Source organism: Numenius arquata, chromosome 9 (genome assembly GCF_964106895.1).
Source record: "Numenius arquata chromosome 9, bNumArq3.hap1.1, whole genome shotgun sequence".
Classification (NCBI taxonomy): domain Eukaryota; kingdom Metazoa; phylum Chordata; class Aves; order Charadriiformes; family Scolopacidae; genus Numenius; species Numenius arquata.
Genome location: NC_133584.1, coordinates 59,642,845 through 59,654,962, shown reverse-complemented (window position 1 = coordinate 59,654,962; position 12,118 = coordinate 59,642,845). Strand labels below are relative to the sequence as shown.

General features: G+C 41.0%; 1 protein-coding gene across 1 annotated transcript in view; it reads right to left on the bottom strand.

Annotated features, from left to right (window-relative positions):
- Positions 1-12,118, bottom strand: part of KIF13B (kinesin family member 13B) — a 128,825-nt gene that overhangs the window by 58,508 nt on the left and 58,199 nt on the right. The window contains exons 6-11 of the mRNA XM_074153665.1: positions 11,719-11,899; positions 11,227-11,314; positions 9,747-9,881; positions 7,532-7,644; positions 6,989-7,100; positions 1,581-1,793 (exon numbers count right to left, since the gene is read on the bottom strand). Of these exons, the coding sequence (XP_074009766.1) occupies positions 1,581-1,793; positions 6,989-7,100; positions 7,532-7,644; positions 9,747-9,881; positions 11,227-11,314; positions 11,719-11,899 (842 nt within the window). The remainder of the gene's footprint in view (positions 1-1,580; positions 1,794-6,988; positions 7,101-7,531; positions 7,645-9,746; positions 9,882-11,226; positions 11,315-11,718; positions 11,900-12,118) is intronic.

The window sequence follows — 12,118 nt, the reverse complement described above, 5'->3', positions numbered from 1 at the left end:
CAAAATTACTCAACATTTTCACGTGCTTCAACTATAAAATGAACTAAATAATTCTCCTTCTCCCTACCACACTAATATAAACAGCAGATATAAGGGCCCAGGTTCACAGCAGAGCAGCAGTAGTGATCCTCTGCTCAAAGCAGTTGGTCTAAATTCCCAGCTTAGGAAGGACAAACTAGTGGTCTTGGCACTGACAAATTAAAACATGTGATATTAATTTTGACAAGAAAAGATAAAAATCCATGGATTAAAAGAGAAAAGGGGAAAAGAGGATAATGCCTTACTCTCCTGGCAAGGGAAAAAAAAAAGTAAACTGTCAAGTTCTGTTCTGCCTTGGTTGTTTAAGGGGAAAAAAGGATACTGACACCAAAAGGGAAAAAAAACCCAACCAACAAAACCATAACTTGGTAACCTCTATATTTGGAAATGAGCTTTGAAAATGTAACCTGACTGTCATAACGAGTCAATGTTTTTGATGACTTTAAAACAATTATTTATGCACATTTCTGTAAGAACAAGTAGAAAGGAACAACTAAGAACAAGAAATAAACTGCAAGGAGTACAAGACAGTGAGCGTGAGGTTTGACCTTTACTGTGCAGTCTCTTAATTAGCAAACGACACTGGTTTTTCCATGCTCTGTCAATGCCACAGAGATGACAACTAGGGTGGGATTTTAGTACTTGGGAAAGGAAATATTTATTACTTCATATTTAGGAAGCACTACTTCATTACTTTGGAAAGCTGCCATTATTTTGGCATTAATACTCACAACTGAAGCAAATGGGGAGTGTTTGCATCTCTCAGAGTTCTGTAAAGTCTGTGGTTCATAGTTTAGAGGAATTTTTAGGTATTTAACTTGAGATACCTTAAAGAAATTGATATATACTTATAGGATGCTAAGCATATTAGGCAGCTCAAATGAAAACAGTCCGGAATTCACTAGTCATTTCTAATCTCACAGCCAGCATTCCCTGAATACCTCATGAGGCAAATATTGTAATCATCTTTTTTTTGAATTGTGTAACAGACGGATTATATCGCCGTTGTTTTGTCCCATTTGAGAACAGAACTCCGAATGACACTATGTCTTGGCCTTCATCTAACATTTAGACCATGTTCCTTTCACAATTCTGTTGAGGTAGCTATGCAGATATTCAAAATATTAACTGCTGAGAACAGTTAAAAGCTTGTAAGCAAGCATTAATTAACTGAATTCACATCTCAAGAGGATGTAGCCACATTAAATTCTTAAAACACCGGCAAAGCTCTGCCTATAAACTGCACAATCTTCAGACTCCACCTCTATTCCTGCCTCCATGTCCTCTTGCTTTTGATCTGTATCTCACAATAAAACCGAGATTGCTCAACAAGGTGTTCAAACAGAACCTGGAATCTCATGTTATCACCCGTGTTTCAAGACTGATATACAGAAAAATAGAAAGAAGTGATATAAAGGGAGATTTCTCATAGATACCTATGTAGTAATTCTTTGTGGCATTCATTTTCGAGAGCCAGGTAAGAAAGTCCTGACAATGGGGTTTACAGGACATATAGGCTTAATCCAGACTTAAATTTGTACCTCTGCTTTTGTGAGCTGTTCCCGCAGCTTCTCCACTTCCTCCCGGAGCTCCCGAATAATGCGAGCGTTGGGGTCTTCGTTCACCACCGCGTGATTAACGATGTTCTTGGCCCGGTCTGCGTACCTCAGTGTTGAAAGGGTCTCATCATAGTTGTCTGCTGCTGGGCTTACCGTTGCTACCATGGCGGTCTTGCTGTTACCACCAAGGCTATCCTGGAAAGTGGTAGAGGTTATAAAATTAAAACAGAAGGTTCTTTCCTTTTACCCAGTCAATAAACTTAGGCCACAAAAAATAACCAAGGGCTGGGAGTAGATGGGGGCAACTAGTAACAGAAACATTTTTGTCAGAGGTCCTCCATTCAAAATTAATATTTTAGGCTGTGTAAATCTAGGAAAGTTGATATATTCAATATATTTTTTAGGAAATGCCATTCTTGGCTTTCAGAATAATTTTTCGTTTAAACAGGAATGAAAAGAGTCCCTTTTTGGGGTTTTACGGTGCCTAGTAAGGGCTTCAAAGGTTTAATTCTATGTTTACTACTTAGGTTTATAAACCAGAAATGTAAGCATTTCAAGCAGTAGACTTCCCAGGTACTATCGAAGGAGCTCAGGAAAGATCATGATGAATTCAGAATATCTTATTTTAAAGACTGGAAGTGAGATGTCTCCAGTAAGTACTTAAACTAAATTACTTGCAGATCTCTTCATAAACAATATAGTTGATTTCATTCTTATAAACATTTCAGAATGGGGCTCTTCCCTTCCCCCTACTCGCACAGCTCACGAATGTACATCGAGTTATGTAAGAAATTACCCTTTTGGAATTTGGTTGACAGAGAAGAAGGGTGTGAAACCACATTCCTGCAAGGCAGCGTGCCGCGGGAGTGGGGGAAGGAAGGAAGGAAGGAAGGAGGGCAGCGTTCAATCTTTTTATTGATTGCAAAATTGTGGCTTACATTTTTGGCCAGTCTAAAAGATAAAACATTCTGGTTTTAATTTTGCAGCAAATCTTTCTGGTTTGTTTGGGGTGGTGGGCGTTTTCCGGGGTTTGTTTTGGTTTATTTTTTATTTTTTTACCCAATACCCCTTTCTGAGACAAACCATGCTATTAACTTTCATCTTCAATAACCCACGAAATCTAGGTCAGGCATTGCCATTAGAACAATCTGACTACATTAGCTGCTTGTCTAACCATTTCAATTACAAAGCGCACACGTAGCTTTCCCTAGCAATCATTAAACCGTCCCTGTAAGTATTTCCTTAAGACTCTCTTTTTTGCTGTATGATGCCTAAAATAATTTGACAGCAGCCTGGCTGCTTCAGTGGGCAGACACGCATTGACCCCACAGACCGATGATGCTTTGCTGCTGCTCTGGTAGCTCTCTGCCGCCTCCGGTCAGGCAAAAGGGCTGCTGGCTCTTTGGGCAGAGAATATAATTCCATTTGTATAGAATAACAGAATGGTTCGGGTTGGAAGGGACCTTAAAGATCATCCAGTCCCATGCTGCTGCCCTGGGCAGGGACACCTCCCACCAGAACAGGTTGCTCCAAGCCCCCTCCAACCTGGCCTTGAACCCCTCCAGGGATGGGGCAGCCACAGCTTCTCTGGGCAACCTGGGCCAGGCTCTCACCACCCTCACACCAAAGAAGTTCTTCCCCACATCTCATCTCCATCTCCCCTCTTTCAGTCTCAAACCCTTCCCCCTCATCCTAGGGTTCCCCTCCCTCATCAAGAGTCCCTCTCCAGCTTTCCTGGAGCCCCTTGAGGGACTGGAAGGGGCTCCAAGGTCTCCCCGGAGCCTTCTCTTCTCCACGCTGAACCCCCCCAACTCTCTCAGCCTGTCCTCCCAGCAGAGGGGCTCCAGCCCTCCCAGCATCTCCGTGGCCTCCTCTGGCCCCGCTCCAACAGCTCCACGTCCTTCTGAGGACTCCAAAGCTGGAGACAGTACTGCAGGTGGGGTCTCATAGTGCTCAGCACAGTGAGGTACACCAGCACGGTTAGCACTTGCAGGTTAGAGTATTTATAGAGAATTCAATTGAAAATAACAGCCTTCTGACTGCCACCCAGTGTGAGGTTTTTCCTCATCTGAGGAGCAGCCAATGTTTACTCCAATAAATACACAGTTTGGGAGGATCCACTCTGTAACATACAAATGTTTTTCCAAAGCATCTATTGAAAACTTTAAAAAGGCTAACAAGAGCACGTGACTCCTTCGACGGGATTTCTGGCTCTACAGAAGCCAGGACTTTTCTTCAATCCGTCAACAGTTTTCAAAAATTAGGAACGACACTCTAACTGCAATCCCTGTTGTGCATAAAAAAATGAATTTATCAGGGTGCTGGCCAGGTACTCCGCTTCCAAATCCAACCTCAGCAGTTTGCGCCTTGGGAACCTCCTTCGCTGCACTAATTAGTTCCAAAATAGGATTAATTCATTATTTGAATTGCAACTCTGCTGTACAGGCAGCTGAGAACGCTGCTAGAGTGATACACTGTAATTCACAATACACCCATTGTAATTGGGTGAAGTTTCTCTTGGATTGTAGCTATTATTCAAGCCCAATGCCAGACTGTCCGATAAAGTTTTATGCCTAAAACCGTTGTGCTGATTTCACTGGTTTCATTAATGTTAAGCAAGAAAAACAGATAAATAGTAAGCCAGTCTCTCATTAATGAACACAGCGTCTGCAAATTAGCCTGGAAAGGCTGGGCTTGTGTGTGATAGACATACAGAGTGGAAATAAATAAGAGTGGAAATAAATAAGTTTAGTTATTTCTAATACTAAACTAGCACGGTCTTCTCTAGTCCTAAGATTACTGTGAAAAGAACTTATGATGTAAAGATTCGTAATTCTGTTTTTAAAAGCAGCCATTAGTAAAACATACAGGGCTTCTGATTAAAATGGGAAAATGAGATCTTTGTAATCAATAGAATCAGATTAAACCAAGAGGCAAAAGCGTTGATAAGGGATTTTCCTTCCCACACAACATGCCATCACTCTTCAAGCCTCTTCTTGCAATAATATTTTTCACCCGGTACTTTTGTCTAAAGACCCTCAACAGAATTAAACACCAACTGTTAGATCTTGAGGTCTCCTGAACAATCCTGGTTTCTCAGATTTGTGGAGAGACTCTATACGACAGACAGTCCTAGTGTCAGAACACATTTACTCCACCTTGGCATCATAATTAAAAGTTGAAAGCTAGAGAGAAAGATAACCCACCAGCTCATGGCTTCTACAAGCAGGCCCCTATAAATGAATAAACCCTTCCTTTGATCTTTAATTAAAAAAAAAAAAAAAGTTTAAATTTTCCCCTTTCAAAATAAAGCTTCTCTTCAATGAGCTTGTTTGTAAAAACTCCGAAAGCCCCAAACCTTTTGTTGGCGCTTAACATGGCTGGACGTCAGAGACACAAAGAAGGTTTGCCTGAAAGAAGGCAGAACAAAAGTGCGCCTTCTCTTTTGGAGGGAAAGCATGTGCTGTGTACGGCCAGCGCCACCGCGGCCACAATGCGTCAGACAGGTGCTGAACAGGAATTGCAGCCCACTTGAAGAATTTGTTTAGAAACGGAAAGGCAGAACGAATTCTAACACCACCGCTAGAAATCCGTTGGGGGAGTTTCCACTCCGCTCGCTGGGACTATTGCAGCCCCGTCAGGAACCGGGGCGCACGTGTCACGGGAGCAAAGCGAAGCTGCCTGTTGGGTTCGTTCCCATCTTTAGAGAGCCAAAAATCACTTGTTTAATTAAAAACTCAGTGTAAATATATCAAGGCACATATATATTTAAACACTAGAGCAAGGAACGCTGTGAGATGAGGATTTGTTTTACAGCAGAAAAGCAAAGACACTATTTCTGTTATGCCCTTCTGATTTTTCTGTAGCCCTCCCGACCGTACTATTTGATGTCCAGTATCTGTGATGTTTACACTGGGGAGAAGACATAAATGGTTTCACAGTAGTCACGCTGAAAGGTTCATCAAAAGACAGCATTGAGAAAAATAAAAGACAAGGCTTGCGGTGTCAAGAGGTTATAAGAGCAGAGATTTTATTTTACTGAAGTATTGAAGTCAACTTTGTTTTCAGATCTCCTTAAGGAAAACACCCTTTTTAATTTCCACACCTCTGTATAACCTGCAAGTAACTTGTTCTTTTTCTTCCCACGTGTGCAGTTAAATCACAGGGATGCCCAAATCCAAACAACATTTAAAAACATTGCTAAGAATGGGTGGGGAAGTAAAGCAGAGTATCCAAGACAACAAAATCCAGCCAGAGCACCTACAAAAGTAAGAGGACAAAGAAAGGCTGGTGGTGCCAAAAATCTTTTTTTCCCTAGATTTATCTTTCTACTAACAAATATTTCAGTTTCTCCTTGATAACAATAAAACAAAGTGCAAGGAAAAAAGGAAACCTGGTTAGTATTTCTATGACATGTGGTTACCAAGCATCCTGGCAATCAAATGATGAAAGACTTTAACAAAATGACAGGTTACAAAAATGAAACCGAAGTCAGGTACCAATATATGACACCTAATTCAATAATCCTTCAGAATACAAATCAACCAAGATCACTCAAGCTGTAGCAGGCAAGTTAAGAAAAAGACAGACAAGCCACCTTTACCAGCAGGCAAGACGTGGCTACATTTGTGCTTGCCGCCTATTCAGAGAACGGGAAAAATCCAGATGATGACTATACCTAAACCCAAACTTTACAGCCACTGTAGGTAGGAAGTGGGAAGAACAGCAAAACAAAAAGCTTGCCTTTTAATAAAACTCATATTTAACATTTTGGTTTTTTCATTTAGACCTTACAGATCTTCATCCAAGTGCCATCACGACACACTCTTTCTTCCCCCAGAAGAACATCAAATACAGTCCTGTGCAGTACAGAAAATGATTTAACTGCTTATTTCACATGAATACGAAGTACAGAGTCTTCTGACCTGTCCCTCACACTGTAACTGGGACAATCCTCTGCAATTATACTCTGCTGACAAAAGTAGAGTATATTAACAAGTATATTAGACAATTAGGAAAAGGTAATAGTCTTAATCGAAATCTTCAAAGCTAACCAGGCCAGGATGTAAAATTCAGTTGCATGTGGCAATAGCCCAGATTTAATTAGGCCCAACGTTGTGTGTGATGCCGTATGTAAACTCACCCATAAAAGATAATGTTTTTTAAAAACATTCCTTATTTTTTAGGCCATTACAGGTCAGCAGAAGATGGAACATATTTAGAGATACTAATGGCTTAACATCCAGCTAATTTTCAAAAGACCATTATGGTTAACGTCAAAACCAGTAACAAAGCAAAAGAACAGCATTATATTCCATTGAAAGAGACTCTTCTCCCCTTTTCTTCCCTTTTATTTCTCTTTAAACAAAACCTGAGATCAGAGTACTTACTTTAAGTAACCAAGTGAGCACAGAATCACGATAAGGAACAAATTTGTTCTTGTTCTTGCCAGCAGCCTGATCTGCCAGGGCAGAAATAACCAGCCCAAGAGTTGTGAGGGATCTGCATAGAGAATACATTAACAAGGGTAAATATTCATAAGTCAAATGTATATTTAAACAGTCACTTTCTCTACAAAAACGAGCTCTGCGGAGAAAGTTCCCAGTACAGTTTTGATCATTCTTTTTTCACAAAAGCTCTACTCCTCATTTTCAGTGCATGTTTTCAGGCTTCATCATGTCTTCACAATGCAATCACGTGGCAATTGCAGGAACACAAGTACAGAATGAAAAACCCCAATAATTTTAAATAGGCAGAGATCTCATTCAAACATCTCAGAGTATTGTACGTCTGAAGGACAAATAGAGAAAAGGGAAGAAGAAAACTGGCTACAAGAGCTTATACTGATTTTATCCTATTTTACAAGTGTACTGCATTTAGCTATCATGATTTTACTGATAAAAAAAGGAGAAGAAACAGTCACCAAGTCTTACTTGTTAATGTTGCTCCCTTCTTTCAGCCTGTCTCCTGCTGCACCAGTCTTAGTTGCCCTTTCACTACCTGCTAAGTCCACCAGACTCAGCTTGCCCACCTTCTCACCCGAGGTCTGCAGAAGGAAGCAGAGAACAGCTACTGTTAGTTCACTCTAATTAAGTGACGTAGTTTGACATATTTTCAAACAAGAATCAAGCTTCGTTTCTTGGTGTAGCCCATCTACAGCTTTGAAAATCATTGTACTTGAACAATGTGATAACTCACTAGTTGCTGCTCCAGAAACAACAGGAGGATTTAAAGTGAGATAAGATACACTTGCACCTTCAAGATGTCTCGGAAATCTCCAGAGGAGAAAAACACGGGGCACATTAGTCAAATGTTAAAGCAAGAACATATGCAGAGGGAGCACAGGCCAAGGAGTCACAAAGACAGACAGAAGCTCTGCCTTTGTTTTATCACCTTGAAAACAGTCTCCTAAAAGTCTCAGGCTTTATACCAGGTTTCCATTCTGTTTTTTAGAAAGTAAGAATAAACATGGCAAGAAGCACTTATGAATATGATTACAATCGCAAGGTCTCCTATATCCCAATTCTTCCTAGAATCCAAGCTATGTGAGTATTTCAATCCCGTAACACAGACTTTGTTATAAACCCTTTCATCGCGTCTGACCCAAAATGACATTCTGAAACACTCCATGAATTTCCTGTATCAATTTGAAGTTGAAGAGCTAATGCTGTCTTTGAGAACAGTTTGCTTACGTCATGCTTTTCTGCAGCATCTATGACTTTAGCATCTCAGTATCACAGTTGCAAAGTGCTACGTTCCCCTAAATGAATGGGATAATTAGAACCAATATGCTTTCAAAAACGTTACTCTAAGCCTCTCAAAGCGTACTGTGATCATCAGGCCATACGGAAACGTGTCATTTCCAGGACTGAAAGGACTAGCAGGTGGGAAAACAGAGAAATCTGTGCCAGAAACTCACGCAGTGGTCACTGAAAGACACTGGAAGACACTCAAAACTACCTCCTTGCATCCAGGCTCACCATGACCACACAAAAAATATGTATGGTAAGTATGCAGTACAGCCACAGCAAAAACTAAACGACAAACTGGGGCAAATCAAGGAGTTTAGCATAGTATGAGTACTGACCTGAAGTGCAAAGAGGGGAAAAAAAAATAATCAAATAAAGAACAGGGAAAATCGTCTGGATAAGAAGATTGGTGGAGACTAAGGAATGCGGAGAAAAAAAGCCCAAATGCTTATTATGCTTTACATTGCATTCAATATTTAGGCACATAAATGCCTTAGATTTGCTCCAAGGACACTCAAAATCTCTCCAAGCACAGCCTGCTCCATGGCTCCGGCACCTTCAAAGGAAAGAAGTTTTTCCTCATGCTCAGACGGAATTTTCCGTGTCCCAGTTTGTGCCCGTTGCCCCTTGTCCCGTCCCCATCCTCTTGCCACCCGTCCTTTAGCTATTGCTCAGCATCGATGAGATCCCCTCTCAGTCTGCTCTTCTCCAGCTGAACAGCCCCAGGGCTCTCAGCCTTTCCTCAGCAGAGAGATGCTCCAGCCCCTTGATCATCTTCGTAGCCTCCACTGGACTCTCTCCAGCAGTTCCCTGTCCTTCTTCAACTGGGAAGCCCAGAACTGGACCCAGTGCTCCAGATGTGGCCTCCCCAGGACAGAGCAGAGGGGGAAGGATAACCTCCCTCCACCTGCTGGCCACGCTCTTTTTAACGCCCCCCCAAGAGACCATTGGCCTTCTTGGCCACAAGGGCACATTGCTGGCTCATGGTCAACTTGTTGTCCACCAGGACTCCCAGGTCCCTCGCTGCAGAGCTGCTTTCCATCAGGTCAGCCTTTAACCTGGACCAGTACAAGGGGTTATTCCTCCCTAGGAGCAGGACCCTACACTTGCCCCTGTTGAACTTCATTAGTGGAACTCTCCACCCAAATCTCCAGCCTGTCCAGGTCTCACTGAATGGTAGCACAACTTTCTGGTGTGTCAGCCACCCCTCCCAGGTTTGTGTCATCAGCAAACTTGCTGAGGCTACACTCTGTCCCCTCATCCAGGCTGTTGATGAATACGTTGAACAAGACTGGGTCCAGTATTTCCAATCAACATTTGTAAGAGCTTGTAAAATACAATAAAGCAAGAGACCCACACCCAAGCTTGACATTTGAAACTTGTAACTTGTTTTACTCACCCCTGATTGTACATCGTAGAGTGTGTGGGTGAGGATAATCTTGAAGACTGCGTGGGACCGACTGCTCTCCTCGTTCATGTTGGTTGCAGCCACTGTTCGAGATTTATTGCCCTCAGACATCAAGGACTCGATGTCCTAGATACAATTTTCACAGCCATAAGCATATCTGCATTAACACGCTTTTCAATTACCTACCCAAACAATCTAATTTTCGTAAAGTACAGCAAGTATTTTCCCACTAAGTTTCCCGCTGTTTATTCATAAAGTGTGAGAAAAATAATATTGTGATGTCTCCTTTAAAGCCTAGAAATTACACAATGTTGTGACATGCATCTTCATCCATTACCTCTACCTACATATTAAATTATCAACAAAAATAATGCACTTGGCTGCACACAGCAATACTCAAAAGCAAAGAAAAAAGCGCAGAAACAGCAACTCATGTTTGAACACTAACATTTTTCTTGAAAACTAACATATGTTATTGAGATATGTAATACTGACATAATGTCGAAAGTTGTATAAAACAGAACCACACTGAACAGGTCATTATGTTCCTCCTACGTATAAGAGCTTATGTTTTGTTAAGTTGTGATACTGGAGAAATACACAGCTCCCCTGCTTCAGGGTTTTACAGCAATCTTGTAAAATAGTTAAAACTTTAAAATTTTTGGGCTTAGCTTTTATTTATGCATCTCGAGCTGGATGATGCTAAAAAAACCAAAAACCAATCAAACAAAAGACCACCACAGACCACGTTGACTCTTTATGCTGAGTTACACAAAGCTGCTGGGCAACATGTAAAGTAAAAGCATGCAATGTGTCTTGTCTTAACAAAGAGAGGGAGATGAATACCTGGAGAAACTGCAATAGGAAGGATTGCACCACGTTCATGTTAAGACGACAGAAATCCATCCCGTATTTACTCATTTCTCCTACAGTACATTAATGCTTCTTAAAAATTAGGGCACTTTGTGAACGCATATACAAACATTTACTGTCCAGCAAGCAAATTTCATGCAACGTTCTCAAGTATTTGCCTTGGAAACAACCATTAGTTTCTAGTTCCAGGGTGCCTGTGTGCTACTGGTAAGTAAAATTACTAGGCAATAGCATGACAGCCAAAACGTGACCAGGTGTGGTACTGAAAGCCCATCTCTGCTAAATCCTGGTTCTGTAATTAATCAAGGATTTCTCTTGGATACAGCATACACTTATTTTAAATTTGGGAGGAAAGCTGTTTCATTACATAGTTGAATTACTGCCAGAATTGTGGAATAGTACAGGATGAAGATGTGTTTCTGCTCTTAACCCTGCTCTCCCCGGTGATTACACTACAACAATCCTACAGCTCTCCTGCTCTAAAATCCATGTTACTGCCATGGCAATTAGGAGTAGCTTAATAATTGTGTCCTGCTTAAGGGACAGTACCTTAGTATTTAGGATGTCAACACAAGCCTTTCATAAAGTCGATCCTTACCTTGTAGCTAGCAACAGCTAGTTTGGACAGGCCATCTACGTAAGGACCATAAACACTGTGTTCTCTAACTTTTAATGACTGACGGCTTCTGGTTGGAGAAAAAAAAGTTATTGATAAGCACATGATTGACTTAAGACAACATTTATAGAAAGTCAGTTTCTCACTGACAGATCTCAAACATGATGCTCTTACAAATACCATAATAAAGCACAGAACAAGGATTAGAACGCAAACAAAAAAAGCCTTATGTCTACACGTAAAATGCCGACATGGACATTTTTGTCACTTCATAAAAGGTAGCATGAGGGTGAGTTTACTCCAAGCTTTTAGTCTTACTACGTTATTTCAATTCAAAATGCAAGGACAGTGAAATCAGGAAGAAGCAAAAGCCATCCTCCGCAAACGCCTTAGATGGGATCCATTAAGACAAACTGGTTATAGAATAAGTGTATGACAACGTGTTACAGTGCTGTTGACACATAAATTACTTACCCTTTTGGGTCAAGAAGATCTCTGACTTTTTCATTGTATATCTCCATGTAGGACACTTCCACTTTGAAACTCTGCTCTTCATTTTCCTCTTTCTGTGCCCTTTCAAAGAGTCCACTGCAAAGTCTAGGGATTAATCCCGGCTGGTCAGCAGTACCCATCATCGTGTATGATTTTCCAGATCCTGTGTGATTGAATCAATGATTAATGCACACACAAAAAGGTATCTTGCTCTGTAGAACCAGGAAAGGATGCAGAGAGGAGAGGTAAGAAAAATAATATACGTTTCTGTGAAAGATATTTGTGCGGTTTTCTATTTCAAAGTAACCAAAACCATGACTTAGCTAAAGACTATTTAATTAAAATGAAAAGCTAAACAACAAATTCAGTTCAAACCTACAGA